The sequence below is a fragment of the Taudactylus pleione genome, unplaced genomic scaffold, assembly GCF_031769625.1.
Source record: "Taudactylus pleione unplaced genomic scaffold, aTauple2 ptg000760l, whole genome shotgun sequence".
In the NCBI taxonomy this organism is placed as follows: Eukaryota; Metazoa; Chordata; class Amphibia; order Anura; family Myobatrachidae; genus Taudactylus; species Taudactylus pleione.
Genome location: NW_028285162.1, coordinates 3,237,350 through 3,264,158, shown reverse-complemented (window position 1 = coordinate 3,264,158; position 26,809 = coordinate 3,237,350). Strand labels below are relative to the sequence as shown.

Below are 26,809 nucleotides of genomic sequence, written 5' to 3'. Positions count from 1 at the left end.
GACTCAGACCCAGAGCCTATTAACAAAATAACTGCAGTCAAAGAAGTGCAATAGTAAGTGTCAGCAGAGACGAACAGAAAACTGCAGTTCTGAGAAGTGCTGGTATTGGAAGAACAGGGACAGAGCATTTTGAGGAGCAGTGTACACAAATATACAAGCACCAACCACCCTTTCAGAGGAACTCACAGTTCCTGTATAAATATATGATCTGTCTTTGAAGAATAACTGCAGGGTGGACAGGTTGTGTGTGAGCAGTATGCTGCGCTGTTGCTGCAAAATTGCACTGCTACGAGTGAGCAGCGTGCATTAAACCAAGGAGGAGGCTGTCCCTATGGGCGGCCAATAGCTCCCACTGAAAAGGCCGAGCTATGGCTGCTGATAGGGTGCCTGGCAACAAGCCACACCCCTTTCTAGTAACGGAGATCCAACCTGCCCGAATTCCCTGAGGGTCTTTTCAAGCGAGGAGGGACAAGCTGAGCAGGAAGCCTATGTGCACGACTGCTGTGGCAGCCACGGCTGAGGACTGTTGCTAGACATTACCCCCACCACCCCTACTAATCAGGAGTGATGGGTCATACTCACCGATGCTGCCGCCCGGGATGCTAGTTGGTGGGCGTGCGGGGGGACCTGGACACCAGCCTCAGTAAACTGTGGCGGGTCCTTTTTGAGTCCGAAGGCTGTGGCAGCCCCCTTCCCGGCGCCTCCCTCGTAGCAGGCAAAAACCACAACAAGCAGTCTGCCTGTCCTCATGACGAAAATAAGAACAAATAAACAGAAAAGGCTAGAGATAGCCTAATGCGCCACCTGCTCTCTTGGGCGCATTCTAAAACTGGGGTTAATGTGGCATAGAGGGGGAGGAGCCGATCACACTTCTTAATTATTTAAAGTGCCAGGCTCTACTATACCACCGTCTATACCCCAGTGTATTGAGCTCCAGTGTCCCCTGGTGGATAAAGGAGAAACTTATTGCACCCCCCCCCCCCAATTTTACTGTTACAGAAATGTCACCCAGATAAGGCCATACTGAGCCAGTTCTGAGAAACTGATTATTTCGGGAGGTGGAAACATCTTGTAGATACTTTGGTTCTCTATTTCCTGGACAATGAACTGTAAAGACTCCATGCGGAAATGGCTACTGCAAATTAAATGATTGAACCACCTAAGGTTGAGAACTGTTCGGAAACCCCTTGATGCTTTTCTTGAGTATAGTTTGGAATAGAAGTTGATACCAGTATGTGGCATAGGAACAGGAAGAAGTCCTTTAACAAAGTAAAATGTAACCTGTTCCGTAATGCGTCCAGTTCCACAGAAGAGGATGGGATTTCAAAAAGATATTTCAACAGTGAATAAACTGTTTTCTATTATGGTTGATGATGTTGTAAACCCATGGATCTTAAGTGGTGAGCATCAATTTATATACTTATTATTGAAACCACCATAGAACAGGGGCAGGTAACCGGTGTCAGTTTTGCCGTTCGATCATGCTAAAACTGTGGCAGAGCATGCTGGCATGTGTAGTTTCACAGCATCGCAGTGCCACAGGTTGCCTACTTCTGGTCTAGAAAATAGTAGATGGTGCTTTCGGCCTCCACTTAACATTCTTATTCCTGAAGGAATACACCGGCTTCTTAAGAGTACTACCATCAAACTGTTTTACATACTGCCTCCCTTTCATATAGCTTTGTGCTTCTCTGATGTGAGGAAATTAAGACTATTTTTGTTACTCCTGTATATATAGAGAATCTCTACTTAAATGAAAGTCACATGGGCTACAAATTAGTGTTTATTTTCTGTATTTTTACTTTTATTATAATGCCACCAAGTAAGACAGAATAAAATTTGGGTGAAACAACAGATGTGTTTATTTTTACAAAAACTGTTTGTTCTAACTGGAGTGGACTTACTAGCTCCAGTGAGATCTGAAAGATATTTGTTTTAAACTATGAACTCCAACCTGGGCCTTCTTGGTCCCAGTAGCACTCAGCTGCAGGGAGGCCCTCTGACCATGAGAATGGTTGAGGATTGTTGATATGGAATTGAAATCTGTCACAGACTGTCAAAGTGCTAGGTGTGTTGCCTCATAGCAGTACATGACTGTCCTGTTTTTACAGCGAATAGGTTTATCGACATTAAAAAAAAAGCACTGAATGTGTGTTAAATAAAACGTGACAGAATAATCTCCAAGTGAATGTATAGTGGGGAAAGTAATTCATACATACAGAATTGTGGAATTCATTTAAACAAGTGGCTGTAAATGCAGGGAGCACCATATACACAAGTGTGTGAGGCCAGAGCAAATACTGTGAAAGCCAGTAATCACAAGTAAGTAAATGCTGGAACAGTCAATGTACATGACTGCCACTCCAGAGAAAATTAGAAATACCAAAAGGCCTTAGTGATTATACTTTTATTTGTTTGGTGGAGATAAAGCACTTAGATGGCTGAACTTAGACATTTTAGAAATAATTATCCCCAGTGCATTTTTCTGATAGACACATTCACGGGATCCCTGTAGTGACTGTAAGCAGTGCAAATAAAGTCAGTGACTACACAAACCTTGTACTTTTTGTAAATATTTTTTATAAAGGAAAGAAAAACATTACAGCGGCAAAGATTTTGGTTACTCATGAAAATGATATTAATCTTTTCTCAGAGAAATAGATTCCTCTCTAATACCATCCTTGGTAACAATGCAGATTTTTAGTGCATCTCCTGTGTACACATCTCGCTCAGCTGCAGATATAAATACATCTTTAACAAGCTGCAAGGCCTTCTCCAGTGTCAGTGGGAGCTGCTCCACATTCTGCATGTTCTTGTATCCAATCTAGGTAGGTAAACCCATAAAAAAACAATAATAGAGACACAAAGAGGAGCAGAAATGGACACAAGGTCCTGCAAATAAATATCAGAATATAGTAGGACTTGTACACAAAGAAAAAAAAACGATGACCCCTCTTCCCTTATAAATATCTTGGTACCTCTTGATTTTTGCTAATTTACCAGTAGCCAAACAAGGGAGAAACAGAGCAGCTACAGCAGATAGAAACATAGCAATCATTAGGTGGGCTGGTCTGTGCCTGCCTACTAACAAAGTATTAACATTAATAATTAATTATTAAAGTTATAAGAAAATCTCATTTTTGAAATGTCACTTATAAAAGGACAGGAAAGAATTACCTAATGGAAAATGGCCATCAGGAGGAATTTGCAATGTTTGGTATTACTTGGCTTATACGGGCCATACATCAGCACCCCCATTCCCTGATCTCCCGATGATGATCAATACCGCCGATCATCGATGATTCAACGGGGAAATGCATAAGGCTCAGAAAAGGAAGAGAAATAATTAAAAAAAAAAAAAAAAGTTCCCTGATCAAATGACTACTGAAGCAAAGGAGTCATCATCTGGAAGGAGAAGCAATTTAGCTGCTCCCTGGGTAGGTTGGACCCCTGGACTGCAATCAGGAGATAGAGAAAAGTTGTTGTGTCTTAACTTTCTGGAGAAGGAATAAGGAATGAAGCAGCACAAAATACACTAAGGGGGTGATTCAAAATACATTAAGGGGGGTGATAATTAAAGGGCACGCAACGGAGCAATTACATTTTTGGGAAATCCATTAATTATCGTGATTGTCGTGCCTAGAAGCACCAGGTTTAGCCACTTTGTGGGGTACCCTATCTAAACTAATGGGCGCGATGCAAAAAGTGCTATTTGGGCGCACAAAAGCCAGAACAATCTAATGGATCCCTTGGGGGAAAAAAGTTTTGTACAATTTTTTAACTGCCAAAAACAATAATAACTGTTCACTTTACTACATCACAGTGTTCAGCTGTGAATTAAATATTTTTTTGCCCTTTGTCCCTACAGCTTTTACCCTGAGGTCATTTGCATAAAAAAACATACCTGATTGTCCAGCAAAGGCTGCAGCATGGCACTTGCAGAGCCGCCAGCTTTGTACGCATCTCTCTGGTATGATCCTACTGGATCAAAGCTGTAGACTGCTCCCTTACCTAGAAATTAAAGTGCAAAAGTAATTCAGGATGTGCACGGCTCATGAACAGTTTACACAAATAAATGAGTTAGTTGTACTCAAACAAAAAATAGCACTCAACTTCCTTCAATGATATAAGACACAGGTGAGGGTGACAATTCAGTGGTATCTTTGTTGGAGAGGAAGGTGATTGGGTTTGTTTCACTTTTCAGAAGTGCTAGGCATCCCCGACTGGGTGTCCTCACCCAAGCCTCAGTCTTGGTGTTTGTATCTTGCAGCATATGCTCAAAAAAAATAGAACACCTCCTCAGTACTCTACTTTTCATAAACTTACAACCCACCTTCAGCTAAATGCAAAACCCCTGCTCAATGTGGGGGATATGAAAGAGATTGTAATGAGATTGCGGCTGGGCGTTAACGTGCAGCAAATGCAACACCTGGTGATCAAGCAATGCAATGTAGCGGTTACCGGTCAATGACGTGCTCAGGAATACCAGCGGACCCAAACCACACCATTCTGGAACCACCACCAGCCTACATGGTGCCTTGTTTACAACTGGGGTCCATGGATACATGGAGTCTCCGGCACACCGGAACCCTACCATTAGCCCAAAACAACGGGAACAGTGACTGATCGGACTACGCCACGTCAGTCCTCTAGTATCCAATTAGCGACGTCATAAGCCCAGGTGAGGCGCTGTGTCCGGAGTAGTAGTTTAGCCCCTCTACACTCTGGTGGGTCTTCTGTTCCCATATTCCATGAAAAGCTAAAGAATGCTGCAATGACCTGCTGGATAGGAGTCTGGTACATCCTGCATTGAATGTGGATGTGATTTCAGCCAGTGTCACTTGTCTTATCACGGACAATTCTGGCCAGAAGCAGCTTGTCACGATCATTAAGCACCCGTTGTTGGCCAATATGCTGTCCACGGTGGGTGACAACACCTGGTTCACATGTGACACCATAGATCAAGGAATGTTGAATGTCCGCACAACTTCGGAAGCATAATCCCCCATCAGTAGGGTTCCCACCAACATGCCCAGTTCGAACGCTGGTAATTCACATAGCCGTGCCATGATCAGCCTAGCCGGTGTTCAAACGGACTTTCCAGGACGACACAGTACGGTGACTTGTCGTGCTCACAAATATACAATGTGTGCTGCTTATACAAAAGTCTGAATTACTTTAGAATGTGGTGATCATTAAATGTAAAATGGAGAAGATTACCTTCTTCATCGAGGCCTCCAATGATATTGTATACATAGTAAGGAAAGAAGCGTCTCGAGTAGAGAATTGTTGAAAGCATTGCTGCAATGGCACCACTAGTCATGGTCTTGTTGTTTGAGTGCTTGTACATCTTAAAATAAAAAGGAAAGTTATACAGATTATGATTATATGTAACTGTGTACCACATTAATGAGCTAATATCAAGATGAAATATTCAAATGGAGTGTTTTATAAAAAGATAGCATGGCATAATAAAACAAACTGTAGTCCATATAAAACCAACACAGAGCTGCACCGCCCCCCCATCCCCTCAATTCTAGACACTAGAAGGAGGGCTTAGGGCATTGAATGCCGTGACTGCCTGGACCCAGAAGACGATGGGGAGAAACCATTAAACCTCCAGGTAGAGTTTGTCATGACGACATCCGTGTGGACATGATGTATGTTGACATGGTCACTGTCAACATACTAAGCATGTCGACATTTATGTCAGACTAATGAATGTTGACATAACTGACTAAGCATACCAAACCTCGTATAAATCTCTTAATAAGCAGTAATGTATTTAAAAGGAGTCTATGAATCTCATGTTATTTGTGCCGAAAGGCAGAGATGGGTTTTTAATGTGTGGTTTCCATGTTGCTATGGTTTATAATAGTTTTTAGGCATAGTTTTACATTTTTGTGTGTGATTTTCATTTATGGAAATAGGTTTTATACATTTGTATATTATAAATAAAAGAGCAGAATGGACAAGCCTGGCAAAGCGTAGTGCTGCTCGTGCAAATTCAAAAATTGCAAGTCAAGAGTCAGTTAATCAATTGACATTAGGTGAGCAGTCAATGGTAAGAAACACTAAACCAAACATTTGTGCTCTCTTATAATAAATGTGTATGTATGTTTTGTAAAGCTAACTAGCAATTCACTTTCAAATGGTATCAATTTAATCCTTATTGCTACTCATTTCACATGATGCTTAACACAGCCCTACAAACTACTATTGCTCAAGGCTATTTACGCCTACTGTACATGGTTTCTCATTCATTTCAAACACAAATGTATAAAAATGATTGCTGAAGTACAGATTCAAAATTAGGCATAGCTACCAATACAGTTGTATAGCAAACCCTTGAAACACTCTCCTAGCTTTCTTGTGGCAACTTGATTGACAGATGAAGTGAACCTTAACTTTTTTCAAACAAAATGCTCTTTACAGAGCTTGCACTTAACATTAGTTAACTCACAATATGTACAAGATGCTATTTCTAAAACAATTGCCAGAGGAGTTCGAATTTTATTTTCTAAATCATGTGAAGAATGGGGATTAGGTCCCAGCGCAAAACTCCTGGATAATTTAATCTGCTTTCCACCACCTTGTTGACCCACACTGAAGTGGAAATGGGTCTCAGCCACCAGACGCTACATTAAAAGACTTGATAAGTTTGATTTTGCCATTTGTACAATCCTTGAAGGCTACAACAATCTTAACTGGCATAGTAGTGGCCTTTGAGAACATACACCTTACGCCAGTGGTTCCCAAACTGGGTGCCATGGGTTGGTGGTCCAATACCAAATTAAATTATTAATGGTCAGTTTGAGTGTCAAAACCAGAGCTGATGGCTGCCAATCATAAATATATTGGACAAACAAAACCTAATGCTGCCCATCCACTAGACGAGCTGAAAATGACTGCACGATTAAGACATTGTAATCGTGCAGTTTATCAGTCTGTGATGAGCCTGCACTGAATGAGCAGTCGTTATCGTGCATATATTATTGGTACATTTTTACATTAAAACAGTTTTGACTCAAACAGGACATGAATTTATGAAACAACTCTTCTGTACCCTTCCATACTAATATATAATACTATATATAAAACTAATATATATATATATATATATATATATGTATATATATATATACACACACACATACATACACACAATGGTAATTCTTTTTATTAGACAAACTATGTATGTAGTTAGTTATTTTGATGTACAGTTATTTGATATAATCGTATTAATTCTCCTATATACTGTTTCAAGAAGCATATATATTGAAACAGTCACCTTTTCAGACATTCATGCAGTTTTAAAAAGAAAAGTAGGATTATAACGTGTGTAATGAGTTTGCAATATTGTTGTATTTGTTTTTAAAAAAAATTGTTGTGTGACATTGCTGCTAATTAGTTTGTAACATTATCATATTTGCTTTAAAATGTTGTATAACATTACTATTATATGAGATTGTAGCAATTGTTTGTAATTAAGATGCACATTTGTCGCACATGTGTATAACGAATCTGAATTAGTGCTGCTATATAAGATTAGATCAGCAGAGCTAGGACACACCCACTGACGAAGTCCTTAGTGACAAAACTTGTTTGGGGCGGCACCAGTTGGACACTTGCTGTACTCATCACTAAAGCTGCATACACACGTAAAGATTTTCTATCCAACAATCCAACTAGTTGAATGGATGGAATGAAAATCTGGTAACGTATGGGAGTAAATGATGATCAGCAAGTTGCTCCTAAATCCCAGAAAACAGATAAAAAGGTCGTCAGACAAGTTTGTTAAATGTTTGATCTAAACAATTTGTTCAAACAGTTTTTGTCCATTTTCCGGCGTTTGGGAGCAAATTGCTGATTGTCATTTACTTTCATGCCTTACCAGATTTTCATTCCAACCAATCAACTAGTTGGATGGTTGGACAGAAAATCTTTACTCTTAAGGTGCATACACACTAGACGATATGCTCCCTGAGCGATATCGTCTAGTGTGTCCCCGGCAGGCTGTGCTCAATGTCGTTCATGACATTGAGCACAGCCGCTGAACGATATCATTAGCGATATCGTTCAGCGCCGGGCTCTCTCACCCATTCCCTGACATGCAGCAACCTGACGAGGTCGTCAGGTTGGCCTGCATGTCAGCCCGATGAACGAGGATGACGAACGACCCGCGGGAACGCGCGTCGTCGTCATCGTTCATCTTTTTTGTGTTAAACATGGACGATAAAGTGGACGACTGAACGATAACGATATCGTTATCGTTCAGTCGCCACTTTAATCGCCCAGTGTGTACGCACCATAAGTGAGCTATCACCAAAGGCAGGAGCTTTGGTTTATGGTGTTTGGATGTCCATGAGAGAGTCAGCTATAAGCAGATGATTCTCCGTCTAAGGACTCGGTATTGTCGCATAACAGTTCCAGCAATGGCGAGATTCGGTGGTTATCTGGTGATGTTACACGCTGTTGTTTTAACTGAGATGTACGTGATTATATGCATTTATATAAAGATTGACTTGATTCTACAATGTGCGCTCCTTTCATCATCTTCCTAGGCAAAAAAAAAAAACTGGATTTCTGGAACTCTGCATCCTTCCTTTTTATATATACGAAGACAATTACTTCTCTGGAAATAGTTTGCTTGGTTGGCCCACAGCCTCTCCTGACTCCAGTAGGAATAACCAAGAGATGTTTTGTTTTCCTAATATCCTTCACTCTTTCCAAATATATAGTAAGAGCTCTTACTAAATCCAATTTATGCAGGTTTCTTTCTAAATTTTCTGGCTGAGGAAAAAAATTAGGTAAAAAATTTCCTGATTCAAATGAAAAACAGAAACAACTTTAGGAAGATAAGCAGGATTAGTTCTCAACACTACTGTCAGGAAAGATATTAAGAAAAGGTTCTTCTGCCCATAAGGCCTGCAGTTCACTAACTCTCCTAGCAGACATAATTGCAATTAGAAAAACTATCTTCCATGTCACATATTTCAAAGTCACCTCTTCCAATGGTTCAAACAGGGCTGCCTTCAGTGTGTTTAGTATAAGATTTTGATCCCAAGGTGCTACAAAAGATCTTATTTGTGGCCAAATCTACTTTATTGCCTGACAAAATCTTTTAATTAACGTTTCCTCCGACAATTTCCTTTCCATTAGTACACTTACAGGGGTATTCAATATGGGAGCGAAAACATTGTTTTTGCGTTAATATCGCACTTTTGACGTCATTATCGCAGGTTTGACTTTTACACCGTATTCAATTTCAAAGACTTATCACAGGATCGAAAAGTCTTTGATAAAAAAACGGGGATAACTTTTCACCATTGAATAGGTGTCGAAAACAAGTGCAGAATTGGGGTTTAGGGGTGCAGGTTTAAAAAAAATTGCCTACACCCCTGGGAATGACATTTAAAAAAGAACTGTGTCAAAAAAAAGTTTTAAAAAAAATAGGGACACCCCAAAAAATTAATTTAAGAATTGGGGTGAAAAAAAAAAGTGAAAAAATTGTTTAACAATAGGGAGATAGATTCAGGGCTATTCTGCAAGTATGCGGCAGGTGTTTTCTAGAATAGATTTATAGCGGCAGGTGCACAATTGCAGAATTTTTAAAAACTTACTTTAGGTACTTAAAAATATGCTAGTACCCATTTTCATGTACCCCAAATTTGATGGGGTACATAACCTAAGTGCTCTTCTGCATCACTTCTTCAATGTCGAAAAAAAACACCTGCTGCGCCTATTTAAATCCCCGACTTTCATTTAAAGGCTAAAACGGGGGTACCCATAGGTATCCCCATGTTCTTACAACTTTAGGGGGGTCCTACAATTTTTTTAAGGAAAAATTCGTAACTTTACGCAAATCTAACTTTGGAGTCTCCCGTTTTCGTTAATTTCATATTGAATACGGGGAAAAGCAGGCGCGCGCCCGATACTTTAACGCAGGTAAAAACTCCGATATGAAACGTAAACTTCGACAGCGAAGTTTACGTTTCATATTGAATACCCCTCTTTGAGCAGAAATCTGCACCTTAATAGTTGCTACTGCCAAGCCCTTCATAAAACAGTCACACAAAAATTGTAAGACCTGTGGAATCTCTACATTTAAAGGATCAGTTGCTGCCCCTTTCCAGACAAAAGAAAAAAAAAAGTCTCCCATATTTTAGAGCATACCACTGAAGAGACTTTTTCATGACTGTAGAAGAACTTTAATAACTTCATCAGAAAGTTCCTTTTGTTTTAATAATGACCACTCAATCTCCATACTGTTAAATTGAGCTCTGTTATTCTCAGATGCAAAACAGGCCTATGACTTAGAAGGTCCCTTCTGACTGGAATTACCCATGGCTCCTCTACCATCATCTTCAGGGCTGTCGGAAACCAGGCTCTTTTTGGCCAATAGGGTATCAAGGGAATAGGTGGAATAATGTAACCTAGGTGAAAACTCCACTTTATCGATAGTGCGTCTACTGCTTGAGTTCCCTTCATCTGATATCTGGAAAAGAACTGTATTCAGAATTCGTTGCCATTAAATCTATTTCTGGCACACCAAATCGCTTCACTATTTTCTGAAATGTTTCCATATTTAACTGCCATTCTCCTGTTCGAATCTCCTTGCGACTCAGAAAATCGGCTGCCACCTTTTCTACCCCTGGGACATGGATTGCTGAAATGGACTGAAGGTACCTCTGTGCCCAAAAATAAGAGATATGGTAAGAACTTACCTTTGTTATCTCTATTTCTACGAAGTCCATAGGGTTCCACAGGATACCTTGGGGTATAGGCGATGGCGGCAGCATCAAGCACCACAGAGTTAAATCTTTTAGCCTCCCAGGATGCACTGGGGTCGCTCCTCTATACCCCACCCCCTAGCCAAGGTCATCAGTTTTGTAACAAGCCATAGGCCGGAGAAGGAGAAGGAAGAGAGAAGAAAGTCTGGAACACACAAGAATCACGTTCTCACCAGAGGAAGACGGGAAAAAACGGCGACCAGATGAAAGTCCATCTGCAGTACAGGTGCAACAGGGCGGGAGTCCTGTGGAACCCTATGGACTTCGTAGAAATAGAGATAAAAGGTAAGTTCTTACCATCTCTTATTTTCTACTACAGGGTCCATAGGGTATCCACAGGATACCTTGGGGATGTCCCAAAGCAGTATCCTTTAAGGGTGGGGATGCTCCTGTGCTGGAAGGAGAATCCGTCGCCAGAAGGAAGCATTCTGAGAGTCGAAGGTATGAAAAGCATAATACCTTACAAAAAGTATGGACAGAAGACCATGTGGCTGCCTTGTAAAGCTAAACAGCAGAGACACCACGGTGAGCTGCCCACGACGGACCCACAGACCAAGTAGAATGAGTTCTAACAGAGGATGGAACAGGAAAGCCTTTATGAGTGTAAGCCGCCGAAAACTCCATGCGAATCCATCCTGCCAAAGTTTGCTTAGTGGCAGGCCAACCCATCTTATGAAAACCATAGAGGGCAAACGGAGTCCGATTTCCTAAGGGAACTGGTACGATCAACATAAATCCTTAGAGCACGTACCACATCTAAGGAGGCCTCACTAGCGGAGAGGTCTGGAGAAAGAAAGCCAGTACTATGATTTCCTTAGTAATGCGGAAACTATATACCACCAGAGGTAGAAAACTAGGGCAAGTGCAAAGCACAGTCCTGTCACTATGAAAAATCAGAAAGGGCGACCTGAGACACCCCAAATCTGACACCCTTGTAGCAGAAGTAATGGTCAAAAGGAATACAGCCTTAGCTGTAAGCCATTTTAAATCCACTGAGCCTAGCTGTTCAAATGGCGGTCCCTGGCGAGCTCTTAAGACCACAGCCAAATCCCAAGGAGCCACTGGTGGGATGAAGGGAGGCTGAATACGAAGTACACCTTGCATAAAGGCGTGGACATTAGGAAGTGTAGCAATCCTACGCTGAATCTAGACTGATAGGGCAGACATTTGCCCCTTCAGTAAAGCAAGGCGAAGAACGTGATCTAAGTCCGCCTGTAGGAAAGCCAAAACCCTGGATAACCTAAAGACCTGAGGATTATATCCTTTAGGATGACACCAAAGAAAGTATGCCACACACAGAGGTAAATTCTTGTAGAAGTAGATTTTCCAGCTTTGGTGTTAACCACAGAACCGGGAAAACTCCTGGACCTTAAGAGTGCTGTCTCAACAGCCACGCTGTCAAAGACAGATTACCCAGGTCTGGTGACGGAAAGGACCCTGAGACAACAGGTCCGGATGTAAAGGCAACTATATCGGAGTGTCTACTAACAGACCCCGAAGATCTGAGAATCAGTGCCATCTGGGCAACTCTGGAGCTAACAGAAGTGTGTCGCCTTCTTGCTTGAAACTACAAATCAGTCGAGGAAGAAGGGAAAACGGAGGGAATATGTACACAAACCTGAAGGTCCATCTGATCAACAGAGCGTGTACCAGAAGAGATCCTGCGTCTCTTGTTCCTGACCCGTACACAGGTAGCTTGTTGTTGTGTCGGGAGGCCCTGAGATCTATGTCTGGAAAGCCCCACTTGTTCACCAGTTGTTGAAATACCTCCCAGGGAAGAGACAATTCCCCTGGATGCACGCCTTGACGGCTGAGGAAGTCTGCTTTCCAGTAGAGGACCCCTGGTATGAACACTGCTGAAATGGCAGGGAGAGAGACCTCCGCCCAAGCAAGAATGCGGGACACTTATGTCAGAGCTGCCCGACTTTGGGCTTCATCTTGGCGGTTATGAAAATCACCGTGGTGGCGTTCCAAAATACCAAGACATTTGTTGGAAGTGCAGATTTTGTTAGCGTCCACCTTCCTTGAAAGAAGTGTGGACCCGGCACTGCTCCTCAGCCTCGGAGACTGGCATCCGTCGTCAGAAGGACCGAGTCAGCAAAGCAAAAGAGACGCCCCCTGTCCAGGTGAGCAGTCCGCAGCCACCAGGCTAGAGACAGACGTACCTATGGGGAAAGCACAAATGTCTATGTCTTTATCAGATTGGGCAACCCCTCACAGCTGTAGTGGATCAACTGCTGCAGAGGCCTGGAGTGGAACTGGGCATATTCCACCACGTCGAACATCGACCACACGGAGCCCAGTAACCTAATTGCTGAGTGCACAGGCAACCGACGGCTGCGAAGGCAACTGCGTATTCCTGCCTGTAACGCAGAGATCTTGTCTTCTGTTACAAAGATCCCCAGGAGATGGAAGACCAATAGGGCTCCAAAATGGAGCATCCTCAATGAGGGAACTAGGGTGGACTTCTTTAAGGTCATCATCGAACCATTATTCTGCTACACAGATATATTTAGTAGCAGATTGCGCTGAAGGATTCCTGGACACCCTGCTAACAGGAGGTCGCTCAGATAGGACAACAGGCGGACCCCCTGCATCCGCAGGTGGGCTGCCATGACTTTAGTAAACACTCGAGGCGCAGTGGCCAGACCAAAGGGCAGTGCCTGAAACTGGAAATGGCGGCTTAGCACCGCAAACCCGAGGAATTGCTGATGCGCTAAGATAATAGGGATATGCAGATAGGCATTCTGAACGACCAGAGACACCCTGAAATCCCCGGGTTCCATTGCCAATATAATGGAATGAAGAGCCTCCATCCTGAACCGAGGAACCCTGAAAGACCCGTTTAGGGACCGGAGGTTGGGCCGGTAAAACCCATTGGGTTTCTATACCAGAAAGAGATTCGAATATCATCCCGTTCCCCGCTGGGATAACGGAATAGGCACCATAACTTTAACCTGGAGCATAGAGTGCAGCACTTTCTGGAGTCTCATGGCCTTGATCTGATGGAAGGCCTGTAGTGAAAAACCGTCTGGGAGGCCTTTGCCGAAAGGAGAGGCATACCTCTCTGGCCCAAGTGTCCACGGTAGTCAGATACCAGCATTGGGTGAACTGAAAAAGCCGGCCTCCCACTTAGGGGGCCCGTCAGGCCGAAGGCTTATCATCCGAGTTGGGAGTAAGACGTGTTGTACTCTAAGCCTGTCGCTTTGGAGAGGTCATAGGGCCGAAAGGACAAAGCACCAGACCCAGAAGGGACTGCAGCTGATGGCAGACACGCAGACTTAGCTGCTGCCAGAGTATCCACAATTCAAATGAGGTGCAAATAGGACCTGTCTATGAAAGGGCAAGTATTCCAAACTCTATTTGGAACCTGCATTCGCTGTCCAAGAGTGCAACCATAGGGAGCGGCAAGCTGCCACGGCTACCGAGAAGAATCTGGAAGCGAGGAAACTTATGTCCAAGGCTGCCTGATTAATATATGTGGTTTAGTCTCGGAGATTGTCCACCAAATCCCCCTATTTCGGCGACGAGTCAGAGTCCAGAGACAATTCGAAGCTAGCAGCCCAGCGCTCCATGGCTCTAGCGCTCCATGGCTCTGGCCACAGAACACACGGCCATAGCCGGTCCGGATGCCCCTCCAGCAAGGGAATAAAGAGAATCTAGGCATATTTAAACCTTATGATCTGTGCATCCTTGAAAAGGGACATGGAGGACATGGGTAACGCAGCACTCCGCAATAGGCATGTTACATGATAAACTACCTGAGGCGGAGTTTCCCACTTGGAAAAACAATTATCCACAAAAGGGGTATGCAACAGCCAAACATTTCTGAGGCTGGCATCTTCTACCCGGATTTCCCCACGCTTTCTCTAAATGATCCATCACTGACCAGATAGAGGAATGCAGTGGCTTCACCATTAATATCCTTAATGAAGGCATATTAAGTTTTGGGCACGGGGGGGGGTACCGTTATCCTTAATAACCGAGACCGCACGGACTGCCCATAGAAGGCCTGGTACATATATTTTTGACTTAGACTCCACCTTTTAGTACGAAGGGGTTCCTGGTCTGAATGGTCAAAAACAAAATATCACCGTCATCAGATGTTATGGCAACATTATAATGCAGAACATTCTGATACACTATAGGCTCAATGATGACTCCCCTGCAACACGTCCTTTAGGTGCCGTACCGTATTGGACAGTGAACTTACACACGCAGGTTCCTGCGAGACCTGGGTGGACAAGAGCGGGAGACACTGGGGTATCACCAGCTGCCTGGGGCACTCCTGTATTGGTGAGAACCCGACCGACTGCCGTTATAACCCATTTGGGGAAACGCAGATGGTAATGCCGGGGTTGTGGCCAGCTGACCCCACAAGGGTTATAAGTGCCTTAGCAAAATAAGGCCAGGGCATTCCTTCACAGACGCCGGCACAGTAATTGGGCGTGATATCAGAAAACATGCCCTGCATAAACCCCCAGTGATTAAATCACCCTCCGCTACTGGTACCTTACAAGTGGTACACTGTAGCCGTAGTGGAAATTCACGTTCACTCTCAGACATTACGAGTGTAACGGAGTGTATGTGACTCCCCTCACAGATAAATACTTTTATAGTGAGGCATGACTACCCTGCAGCACCACACCGCAAGGGCTTGTAGTAGAGATAGGACAGGGATAGTAAAAAGGCTGATAGTCAGAGTGAAAGTACAGTCACAGCGCTAGCAATAAGTCACAAACAATGCAGAAATAACATGCTGCACTACCAGCGCTGAGATCAACTATACAGACCAAAGCCTGGTAGGAAACAGCGCAGCATACACTGACCTTACCTTAGTTGAAGGAGAGGTATGCAGGGGGACCCAGACCACACAGCCACCAGCTTCAGCATCCAGCAGCGCTTGCACATTCAAGTAAAATGGCCGCCGAGGAGCAAAGAGGAAGCGGGCCCCGGGGGAGGAACGCTGAACACAGCCAGCCAGACTGCTGTGGAGAGGCACTGTGCAGCGGGGGAGGCGCCGGCTGTAAACACGGAAGGCGCGCTCCCCTGGCATGCATTTAACCCCAGTGACGCCGGGCGATTACCGCTCAGCCGCGGCCCGCTGTCCATGGGGCTTGTGGAAGCTCAGGTTAATACCTGGCTCCACTTGCAAGCCAGTCCCCAAGGACTGTGTTTTCTGGCGGGGACCCGCCGCTTACCTTGTCCCCTTAGATCCGGCAACGGTCCGGGGTCACCGCTAGCCGTGACCACAGACCCCCACCAGCATCCCCGGATCGGTACCAGCGTTCTGGTACCGCCGGGGTGAAGGAGCGACAGCATGGACGTCTGAACAGACTGTCCATGTTGTCTGCTCTATATGTGCAGCAACAGCTGCCTCGGAAGATCTTCGGGGGCTGTAACAGCCCCACTCTGCGACATGTGCTCCGACTCCTGGCCGGGCACCGACGAAAACTGATGGCCTTGGCTAGGGGGTGGGGTATAGAGGAGCGACCCCAGTGCAACCTGGGGGGCTAAAAGATTTAACTCTGTGGTGCCCGATGCTGTCGCCATCAACTATACCCCAAGGTATCCTGTGGATACCCTATTGACCCTGTAGTAGAAACATAAATGTTCTTTACCGCTTCCATTAGACTTCTGCTTTTGGTGCTGCCCTGATGATTCAAGCAAGCTGCTACTGTCAGATAGTCTGACAGAATCTTCAAATGAGAAGCTCTGATCTGATTCTCAAAAATCATCGCATTCCAGAGCGCTTTATTTTCGCTTAGATTTGATCACAGTAGTCTCTCCTGTCGGGAACACTGTCCCTGTGCAATTAGATGTGCTCTGCAACCTGTTGAGCTGGCATCTGTAGTTAGTCTCAGGTATTGTGGCTGTGCTAATAATGTTGATTTCTCCTTTCTCTTCAAAGTCCACCACATTAGGGACCTCCTTGTGTGCTGTTCCAGCTTTACGTAATGATGTAGAGGTAATCCTCTGCGGGTGAACTTTAGTATATTCCACTGATGGTCTCTCATTTGCCATCTTGCCCATGGTATGACCCCTATGGTTGAAGACATCATTCCTAGAAGGGAGACAGTTGTACGTAATTGTATCCTTTTGCACATTAGGACAAAATGTAACTAGTTTTTGAATTTTTTCGTATCTTTCTTCCAAAGAGTGTGATCTCATATCGAACAGAATTTATCTGTACCCCCAGAAACTGCAGCTGTTGAACAGGTACCAATTTGCTCTTCTTCCAATTTACTACCGAGCCACTTAATTGCATGGTTTTCAACACTTGGTCTCAAATGTCCTCTATTTCTTGTATTGTTTTTCCCGAAATCAGGATGTCGTCGAGTTATGGCCAGATTGACAGTCCCTGTCTTCGTAGATGGGCTATTAGCACTAGCATGACCTTTGTGAAAGTACTTTGGGATGAAGCCAGACATGTGATTTGGAAGCGATTGTTCAGGATACAAAATTTTAAATAACTCTAATGCTGATGCCAGATTGGAATGTGGAAGTAAGAGTCTTTCAGGTCTAATGACATTAAAAAAGCTTCTCTTTTTATTCGCATCAAAATTGTCTTAAAAGTTTCCATCCGAAACCTTTTTGTCTGAAGGTTGGAGCTCCTGAGATCAGAAATCTGTCCTGTCTGGGAATTTCCTGGAACTCTATCTGTAAAACCCATTTGTCCTGGGTAATATCCTTCCAAATTTCTGCAAATTTTAAAAGTCTGCCCCCTACTGGTAATGTGGGGAGATACTGTATATAGTAATTGTCTCTGTCCATAAGGTCTACCCTGGGTTTGACTAAATTATTGTCTTGTCATGCCCGTGGAGTACCTTCTATTGTACAGTCTCCCTGGGCTGTAACTTCGTGCCTCCTTAAACTGCTGATAGGAGGTCTGAACCGGATATCTTGTCCACTTGTCTTGAGGTAACTTAGCAGATTTCCCACCTGTTATCCTCTGTATCAATGACTAATTTATTTCCAAACAGTAACGACCCCTCATATGGTAAATTTGTTAATCTGTTCTTAAGAGTGAGCATCAGCAGACCAATAAAGAAGCCGCAAAGCTCTCCTCGCGACCACTGCAGCAGCCATAGTAAAAGTTAACACATCCAAAGAGGCTTCACATAAATATTCAACCGCTCCCTGCATTATCGTCAAATTCTTTAACAAATACTGTTTTGAAATCTTTTCCTCTAAATCAGTGTGCATAGTAGCACTCCATAATCTTAGAGCTCTGGACACAGAAGAAACTGCTACACCAGATCTTAATGAGACAGCTGAGGAAACATGCACCTTTTTAAAGAGATTTCCATTCTCTTATCCATAGTATCCTTAAAAGAGGATCCATCCTCTAAAGGAATAGTTGTTTTAGACATAATTTCTGCAACAGGAGCATCCACCTTAGGAATCATGCAAAAGTTAAGGAACTCGTAATCCCTTATGGGGTACATACGATCAACTCTGTCCAGACTTCCTTGCCTTTTATCCAGATTCTGACATTCCTTTATTACAATCTCCTTCATTACCTTATGAACAGGAAAAACTATTTTTGATCTATCTTCAAATAATAAATCATGTTCACTGCCGTCAGGCACATCCTTGTACTTCAGAGATCTATAAATATTTTTCAACATAGTTCCTACAATATCCATATTAAAAGATCTGGTTTCTTCCCGAATCTCACCAGACTCAATACTGGATATCTGTTCCAATCCTTCCATAACATTCTGTTCAAAGGACTCTGCCTCCTCATATTCAAGACTTGAGATCTAGATCTCTTCGACCCCTGAAGGGTTAAAAATTCCTCTTTAGAAACAAAATACTTTTTCATCCATTCAATAAGATCCTAACTTGCTGACTCTGAACAGATGGAGATTTATGTTTGCAATTATCACAAAATACCACATCTTGATTTCCAGAAAATGTTATGTCACATGCTGCACAATTATGTTTCTTTAATTTTGCAGAAAAAATAAATAAAAAACCATTCTATTATATGCCCTAAGCTTAGGTAGAATTTTCCACCTATCTAATAAGGACTAACCCCATCTGGGTGCTATTTGGCTGTTGGGAGAGGGGCGGCTGCACTCACAGCAACTGCTTGGCAGAAACACACGGATGCTTCTCCGGTGCACGGCGCCATCTTAATAGCCCTCTGACCTACAATAATGGGCGGGCGCCTGCGTGGTCTTGGCTCACAGTGCCTCCCGGATGATCGAGTCATCAGCCTCCGCCGGCTGTGTTTTCCACGATGCCTCTGGAGAATCTGTTATGGAGCCGCCGCTACATCGGAAGCCCGGCACGCCAGCCACATGTCCCATATGCCCGGGGTGTCACTCCGCCACAGACTGTAGCTTTAGCGTCACATAGCTGGGCATGAAAAAAACATGCAAGTCCTCCGTAAAATAACAACTTCCCTACTCTGTCTAGAGACAGGAAAAAGACACAGGGAAAAAAGGAGAAGCTAGCTTATGTACATCAAGTGGGTGGTCCCTATAGAAAAAACTTCCTGTCTGTCACTAGGGAGCTGGAGAACTAACCCACTGTTATGGCTGCCATGGAGACTGAATAAGAAAATGCAGGTTCTGACGCCCCAATTAGAGAAGGCACTAATGTACATCACACATGGACACCTGTAAAAACATTCCCCCCCTCCCCCACCTTGCAGGCTCACATTTTAGAGCTTTACCTTGATGTGCATAATTGCCATGAACTTACCTACTCCATCTTGAGTCTGTCCACAATGAACTGTATGTTCAAACGACTAAGTTCAGAATGTGCCGAACACACCCATCTGGTATATGCATCACGGAGAGATTGGTATAAATCCCCATCCCCTGTTGCCTATCTGGAACTACAACCCATGAATAACTTCCCCCAGAGCAAGGATCTAGGATTTGGTTTTGCTCCTCTGGAGTGTTTTGCAGTGCCTCGTATGTTTTTGTTTTGTGTGTAGCTGGTTTGCAGTGGTAACAGTATATTTATGAAAACACAGGTCTTCCTAAGATCTAGGAATTACACCCACAAATATGCTTGAGGCAAAAAGAACCTTTAAAGTCATCTACATTTAAAAGCACTGACCTTTGTCTAAAGCAGGGGTGGGCAAATAAGCGGTCCCCCAGCAGTTGTTGAACTACAAATCCCAGCATGCCTTGCAAGAGTTTTAGCATGGCCAAATAGCAAAACTGTGGCAGGGCATACTGGGATGTGTAGTTCTACAAAAGCTGGAGGGACGCTTATTGCCCACCCCTAGTCTAAAGGAACGATTGTCAGGTTGCAGAGCCAATGAGAAAGAAGGAGGGAGGAGTTGATCAAGACTGTACGGACAGATCAGTGAGATCAGTCTGTGCTTCTGTGCAAAATAAAAAAAAAATAAAAACCAGCGTGGCTACCCCCCAAAAGCACAACCAGCCCCGAGCATTGAAGACCCAGTACCGGTTGTGCTAAATACAGGGGACAAACGACGTAGGTAGATGTATTTAGCGCAATCGGCACTGGGCTCTGATACGGGGAATGGGAATGTAATACTAGCTGTCGGGATGCCTCCTGTCAGAATACAGACAGCGGCATCCCGATGGTCGACATCCTGACAGGGGTCGGGTAAGTATACTTAGCCTTTTCCTTCCCCCCCCCCCTTTCTTGTAGCCTAACCCTTCACACCCCGTACCCTAACCCTCTCAGTTAGTGCCTAACCCCCCTCCCACCCCCCCAAGTGATGCCTAACCCTCTCCCCCAAAACTACGCTCCCTAAACCTAACCCCACCCCCACGGCTAATGCTAAAGGCGCCCCGGACTTACCTAGTTTGGTCTGGTGCCCTTCGGCGTTGGGATTAAGATAGGTGTTGAAATACCAACGCCTATCTTAAGTCCCTTGTCGGGATTTCACTGTAGGTATTGAGACCGCCGGTCTCATAACTACATCCCCTTATCCGGTCCTGGATATGTAAATACAGGGGACACCGTGTAAGGGCCTCCTGTAATTCCTGTAACCAGCACCAAACCTTTTTCTTGCAGGGGGGTAATGGCACAGCCAGGGGAACCCCTTCATTGGGTCCCCCAGCCAAAGCATTATCCCTGACCGCTGGTCATCCCAGGCCATGCGGAGCCCCCCAATAAAGGGGTACCCATCTCCAGGGAACCCCCAGGCCTAGGCTGATAACATTGACTTCAATGTTGGGAACTGCAAATTGTGACCTAAAGCTACTTTCGCGGCTCATTGGCTGAGAGGGCTCGCCTCTCAGCCAATGAGCGCTCAGCACCGGGATTTCTATAGTGAAATCCCACCGCTGAGCAGTCATTCGGTAGTACTGTCCTTAGAGAACAATACTAATGCCCGCTGGTCTGCGAATTTTCGGTTAGTTTTTTTTGCCAAACCCTATGGATACCTACATGGAAGAAAGAGGACGTGATCCACGTGATTTTTTTTTTTTTTTTTTTTTACAGCCACCTATGGATTATCTACTTGGACAAGGGGTCATGATGGGCTTCAGGGATACATAGGCGAGTATGTGAGATAGTTTGTGTACATGTAAGTTTTATTAAACTTTCACTTTTGTGTTTGTTTTAGGGGTGAGCGGGTTCGGATTTCTGAAATCCGAACCCCCCCGAGCCCCCCCGATCCGAGTCCGATCCGAATCAGGCTAGACTTTTCCCGCCTGACTCGGATCTGAAATCGAGGCAAAACGTCATCATCCCGCCTTCCGAGTCTCGCGGGTTTTGGATCCTATATAAGGTACCCATGTCGGCGCCATTTTCTCACTCGGCTGTGGACAGTGAAGAGGGAGGGTGGGAGTTAGGGCTGTGTAGTGTAGTGTAGTGTAGTGCTGCTGTTGTCCACTACTTCAAAGTCCATAGGGGCTGGCTGTGTTGTGCTGTGCTGCTGTTGTTAATAGGGGCTGTGTCAACTACTTCAAAGTCCATAGGGGCTGGCTGGACTGTGTTGTGCAGTCAGTTCTCCATAGGGGCTGTGTCCACTCCAAAGTCCTGTGCAGTGTCCCAGTCCTAAAGAGGTGCTGTAGTGTTGTCCAGGGGGTGCTCTGTCCATCAGGGGTGCTCCCCCCAAGTGCTAAAAAAATAATATATTTTCTGTGTTTGTGAATTGTGTGCGCAGTAGCCGCACGTGCATCAACAAAGTAGTGCCAAGCGTGCGCCTGTGTCATAAGTAAAGGGCCGGCTGGCTTGACCGTTAAAGGGTGCTGTAACCCCCGAAAGTACACTCCAGTCCAAACCAAAAAAAAATTATTTTCTGTGTTTGTGAATTGTGTGCGCAGTAGCCGCACGTGCATCAACAAAGGAGCAGCGCCAAGCGTGCGCCTGTGTCCCATAAGTAAAGAGCCGGCTGGCTCATTTCTTAAAGGGTGGTGTAACCCACAAAGTGCACTACTCTCCAGCAAAAATAAAAAAATATTTTCTGTGTTTGTGTGCGCTTTAGCCGCACGTATATATATCAATATAACATAAATGGAGGACCAAACTTTCTCTGATAAAAATAAAATAGGGAAAGATCAAGAACCACTTCCTACTAGTGCTGTTGCTGCTGCTGGGAGTTGTTCATCATCCCAGAGAGGAAGTAGGAACATCACTACTTTTACTAAACAATTGACCCTCCAACAGTCCCTAGCGATGAGGATGAAGTACGACAGCAGTCATCCTGAAGCAAAACGTATAACTGAGGCCTTGACTGCTATGTTGGTGTTAGACGTGCGTCCGGTATCCGACATTAGTGCAGTGGGATTTAGACAATTGATGGAGGTAGTGTGTCCTCGGTTCCAAATCCCGTCTAGATTCCACCTGCATCCTCAAAGCAGCAGCGACAAGCGTGCGTCTGTCTGTTAAAGGGTGGTGACACCCTCAAAGTGTGCTACACAAACAATAAAAATATTCTTCTTCTTTTATCTGTCTATGTGAATTGTGTGGGCTGTAGCCGCACCTGCATCCTTAAAGCAGCAGCGACAAGCGTGCGTCTGTCTGTTAAAGGGTGGTGACACCCTCAAAGTGTTCTACACAAACAATTAAAATATTGTTCTTTTTTTTCGGTCTTTGTGAAATGTGTGGGCTGTAGCCGCACCTGCATCCTTAAAGCAGCAGCGACAAGCGTGCGTCTGTCTGTTAAAGGGTGGTGTAACTCTCAAAGTGCTCCAAAAAATAAAAAACTATTTTTTTTCTGTCTTTGTGAATTGTGTGGGCTGTAGCCGCACTTGAATCCTCAAAGCAGCAGCGACAAGCGTGCGTCTGTCTGTTAAAGGGTGGTGTAACTCTCAAAGTGCTCCAAAAAATAAAAAACTATTTTTTTTCTGTCTTTGTGAATTGTGTGGGCTGTAGCCGCACTTGAATCCTCAAAGCAGCAGCGACAAGCGTGCGTCTGTCTGTTAAAGGATTACATCGGTGACAGCATCCAAGTAGGCATGTCAGACAGTCCGTACCTGTACTGGCAGGAAAAAGAAGCAATTTGGAGGTCCCTGTACAAACTGGCTCTATTTTACCTGAGTTGCCCCCCTCCAGTGTGTACTCCGAAAGAGTGTTTAGTGCAGCCGGGAACCTTGTTAGCGAAAGGCGTAGGAGGTTGCTTCCACAAAATGTGGAGAAGATGATGTTCATAAAATGAATGATCAACTCTTCCAGGGAGACCAGCCTCCAGAACGTACAGAGGGACCTGTGGTTCCAGCAGGGACGAATTAATACTCTGTGAGGATGAGGATGTACATAACACTGAAGAAGGTGAGGAATCTGTGGATGAGGAGGATGAGGACGACTTCTTGCCTCCGTAGAGCCAGTTTGTGCAGGGACAGATTAATTGCCAGCTTGTTTTGTGGTGGCCCAAACGAACCAATCATTTCAGCCACAGTTGTGTGGCAGACCCTGGCGCTGAAATGATTGGTTTGTTAAAGTGTGCATGTCCTGTTTATACAACATAAGGGTGGGTGGGAGGGCCCAAGGACAATTCCATCTTGCACCTCTTTTTTTTCTTTGCATTATGTACAGTTTGGGGCCTAGTTTTTCAATGCCATCCTGTCTGCCACTGCAGTTTCACGCCTAGATGGGTCACGTGTTTGTGCCGCCCACTCGTGTCGCTTAGCATAGTCATCCAGCTACCTCGGTGCAACCTTTTGGACATAAAAACACTATTGTGAGGTGTGAGGTATTCAGAATAGACTGGAAATGAGTGGAAATTAAGGTTATTGAGGTTAATAATAGCATAGGAGCAGAAAAACCTACAAATTCTGTGATTTTAGCTGTTTTTATGCTTTTTTTCAAAAAAATACAGATCCAAAACACAAAACCCAGAACCCAAAACACGGAAGGGTGGTTTTGGCAAAACCAATCCAGATCCAAAAACACGAAGAAAGATCCAAAACCAAAACACAAAACACGAAAAGTGGCCGGTTCACACCCCTAGTTTGTTTTAATATTTCTTTTGCAGTGGAACTACAGATACAAGTGGGTCCACATGCTGGTACATGAGGTTTTCCAAGTACCTGGGACCTGTAATTCTACTGCAAAAGACAATATTTTTATCTCATATTTACACTACATCTATCAACCCGGCACCCACAACTCCAACTCCATGGTGGCCGGGGATAGCCCCGGTCTATTAGCGTAGGCCTGGGGTGCCCTGGAGAGGGGGACCCAGTGAAAGGGTGCCCCTGTCTGTGGCATTACCACCCGCTAAAAACAATTTGGTGCTGGTTATGGCAAATACTGGGGGCCCTTATGCTTTTTGTCCTCTGTATTTCCATAACCAGGACCGAATCAGAGCCCAATGCTGGTTGTGCTAAATACAGGGGACCTCTACGTCGTTCGTCTCCTGTATTTTGACAATCAGGGCTGGTTCTGATTAGCCCTGTCAGTGCTCTCCCCAGAATTTTTTTCCAGCTTGGTGGCATCAAGAAGTAGCCGGGTGGGGGCCTTCGCAATAAAAAAAAAAAATGTTTTAAAACTTGAAATAACATTTTATATATATTAATTTTCCGCTTCTTGTTAGTGGCCCAGTCGTCTGATTATGAAAAAGCTGCAAAGTTTGTAGGATCTGGTCCTTTTTATACAGCTCCCAGATACTGTCCCCACTTGCAGGCTCCCAAAGTGCTGGGTGGTAGGCGGTTTCTTGCTGGGTGGTGCCCCCGCCAAAAACAGCCTGGGGAGAATACTGTCTGTGCTAGTTGTGCTAAATACAGGAGACCCCCTACGTCGTTTGTCCCCTGTATATAGCACAAGCAGTACTGGATCACAAAAACTCCGGACCTGGTTGACCTCGGGGGGGATGCATGTACGACGGCTCTCCCTGATCAGTGTATTCATCTGTCTGCCATCGCGCACAATCTAATGAATATACAAATCATTAGGTCGGGCACGATAGATCTGGTGTACATTGTGCAGCTTTTGCTGCACATCGTTCACTGGAGCTGCCGGGGAGAGAGTTCAAGGGTGATCGCTAACGAGATTGGATCGTTAGCCAAAACGTACCATGCGCACCCACCTTTAAGCTGGGTACACACTGCCAAATATATTGGCCGATCAATTGATCGGCCAATATTTCTGGTGCCCGTCGGCTACTGTGTACCAGCGATAGGTCTGAACGACATCATTCACAGACACATCGCATTGGCTGTGCTGCACAGCCAATGAACAGATATGCCTGCAGACATATCTGTCCATCGGTAAGTGTGTACGGGCAATCAGCCAACCGCCCGTACACATGCAGTGGCAACCGTGGGGAGGGGGGGCGGAGCTGCCCCCTGGCCAGCTGGACCCGTGGCAGCCTGGAAGATGATGGTCACACAGTATATTGATGACTGTGATCTGCATGCATGTATGTATGTATATATATATATATATATATATATATATATATATATCTCTGCTAGGTGTGTACCAACCTTCAGTCTACACAGAGAAAGCTTCCAATTAGTAACAAGCACTATTTCAACAGCAACGCTAACTAACTTTGAGCATAACAACTGCATAAGACTTTACACTCAAATGAACTCCAGCTGTCGGGAAAAAAAATCTCCTGCATTAAACAAAGTTACAGTTTTGCAACAACCTTGTGTGAGGGTTATATGAACACTAAATTTGTACTTATTTATGTATTGTTGGATTTTGCATTTGCACTTTATATGATTACTTTTGTCATATGACCTGATGAAATCAAGTTTTTTTTATGACAACCATTTTATAAATATTTTTACTGCCATATTTTATGAAAATCAGTAACTTTTTTTTACCCTGAATGCACATAAATTAAAATGAATTTATCATAACCATCACTGTATATATGTATTATATAGGATTTGCGCCTTAAGCAGATATATCTTATTTCCCCAAGAGCAAGTTGCTATCTATCTGGGAAGGGAGCCCATCAGGAACTACAACATATCAGACTGTCAACTTCTCATTTAAACATCTGCAGTGGAATCGAACCATTGGTTCTTAAAGAGAAGACAACAGGCTACCACCACATGAGATCCTGGATTGGACTGGTGCAGATCATCGTGGATTATTACTTCTCAGAAGCTGGGTTATAGACTGTCCAAGGTGGTCTGATTATCTCAAGGAACAGAGGACTGACTAGAAAGGGCTTGATGCTTTGTAAAAAGTACCAAAACCTAGGGATCCTATGTCTATGGACTTTAACCATCATGAAGAAACTTTTGTCCCAGAGTCCTGCAAAATGATCATATCCAGGAAGCATTTACAGTGTCTTCACAGACTCCACATATGGTTTCCAGAAAGTCAGCCACAAAGGCAGAATTTGTCACGCCTACATGGCCAGCATCCAGAACCACATCACCCAGGTACTCCAAGGCATCCCAAGAACGTTCTCAGCCATGTCAATATGGACTAATGAGACCCCTCTTCTTTCCAATCTGCGCCATCTTTAAGGTATGCTGCACTTGAGACTGGAATGGTCTTCGCGCTGCACCCATCACCCCCCTTTTTATTCCTTACCCTATTTTCTATTTCCAATCTAATAAAAATTACTGATGTGTAACAAGAGCTAAGTAGATGCCCAGGCAAGCATC

At 44.2% G+C, this 26,809-nt stretch overlaps 1 protein-coding gene and 1 pseudogene across 1 annotated transcript in view; both read right to left on the bottom strand.

Moving 5' to 3' along the window:
- Window positions 1-2,392: 2,392 nt before the first annotated feature.
- PSMB1 (proteasome 20S subunit beta 1) overlaps window positions 2,393-26,809 on the bottom strand; it is a 40,401-nt gene continuing 15,984 nt past the window's right edge. Inside the window, exons 4-6 of the mRNA XM_088457420.1 lie at window positions 5,221-5,350; window positions 3,905-4,011; window positions 2,393-2,824 (exon numbers count right to left, since the gene is read on the bottom strand). Of these exons, the coding sequence (XP_088313546.1) occupies window positions 2,639-2,824; window positions 3,905-4,011; window positions 5,221-5,350 (423 nt within the window). The 3' untranslated portion in view covers window positions 2,393-2,638. The remainder of the gene's footprint in view (window positions 2,825-3,904; window positions 4,012-5,220; window positions 5,351-26,809) is intronic.
- Window positions 16,548-18,933, bottom strand: LOC148476957 (uncharacterized; annotated as a pseudogene).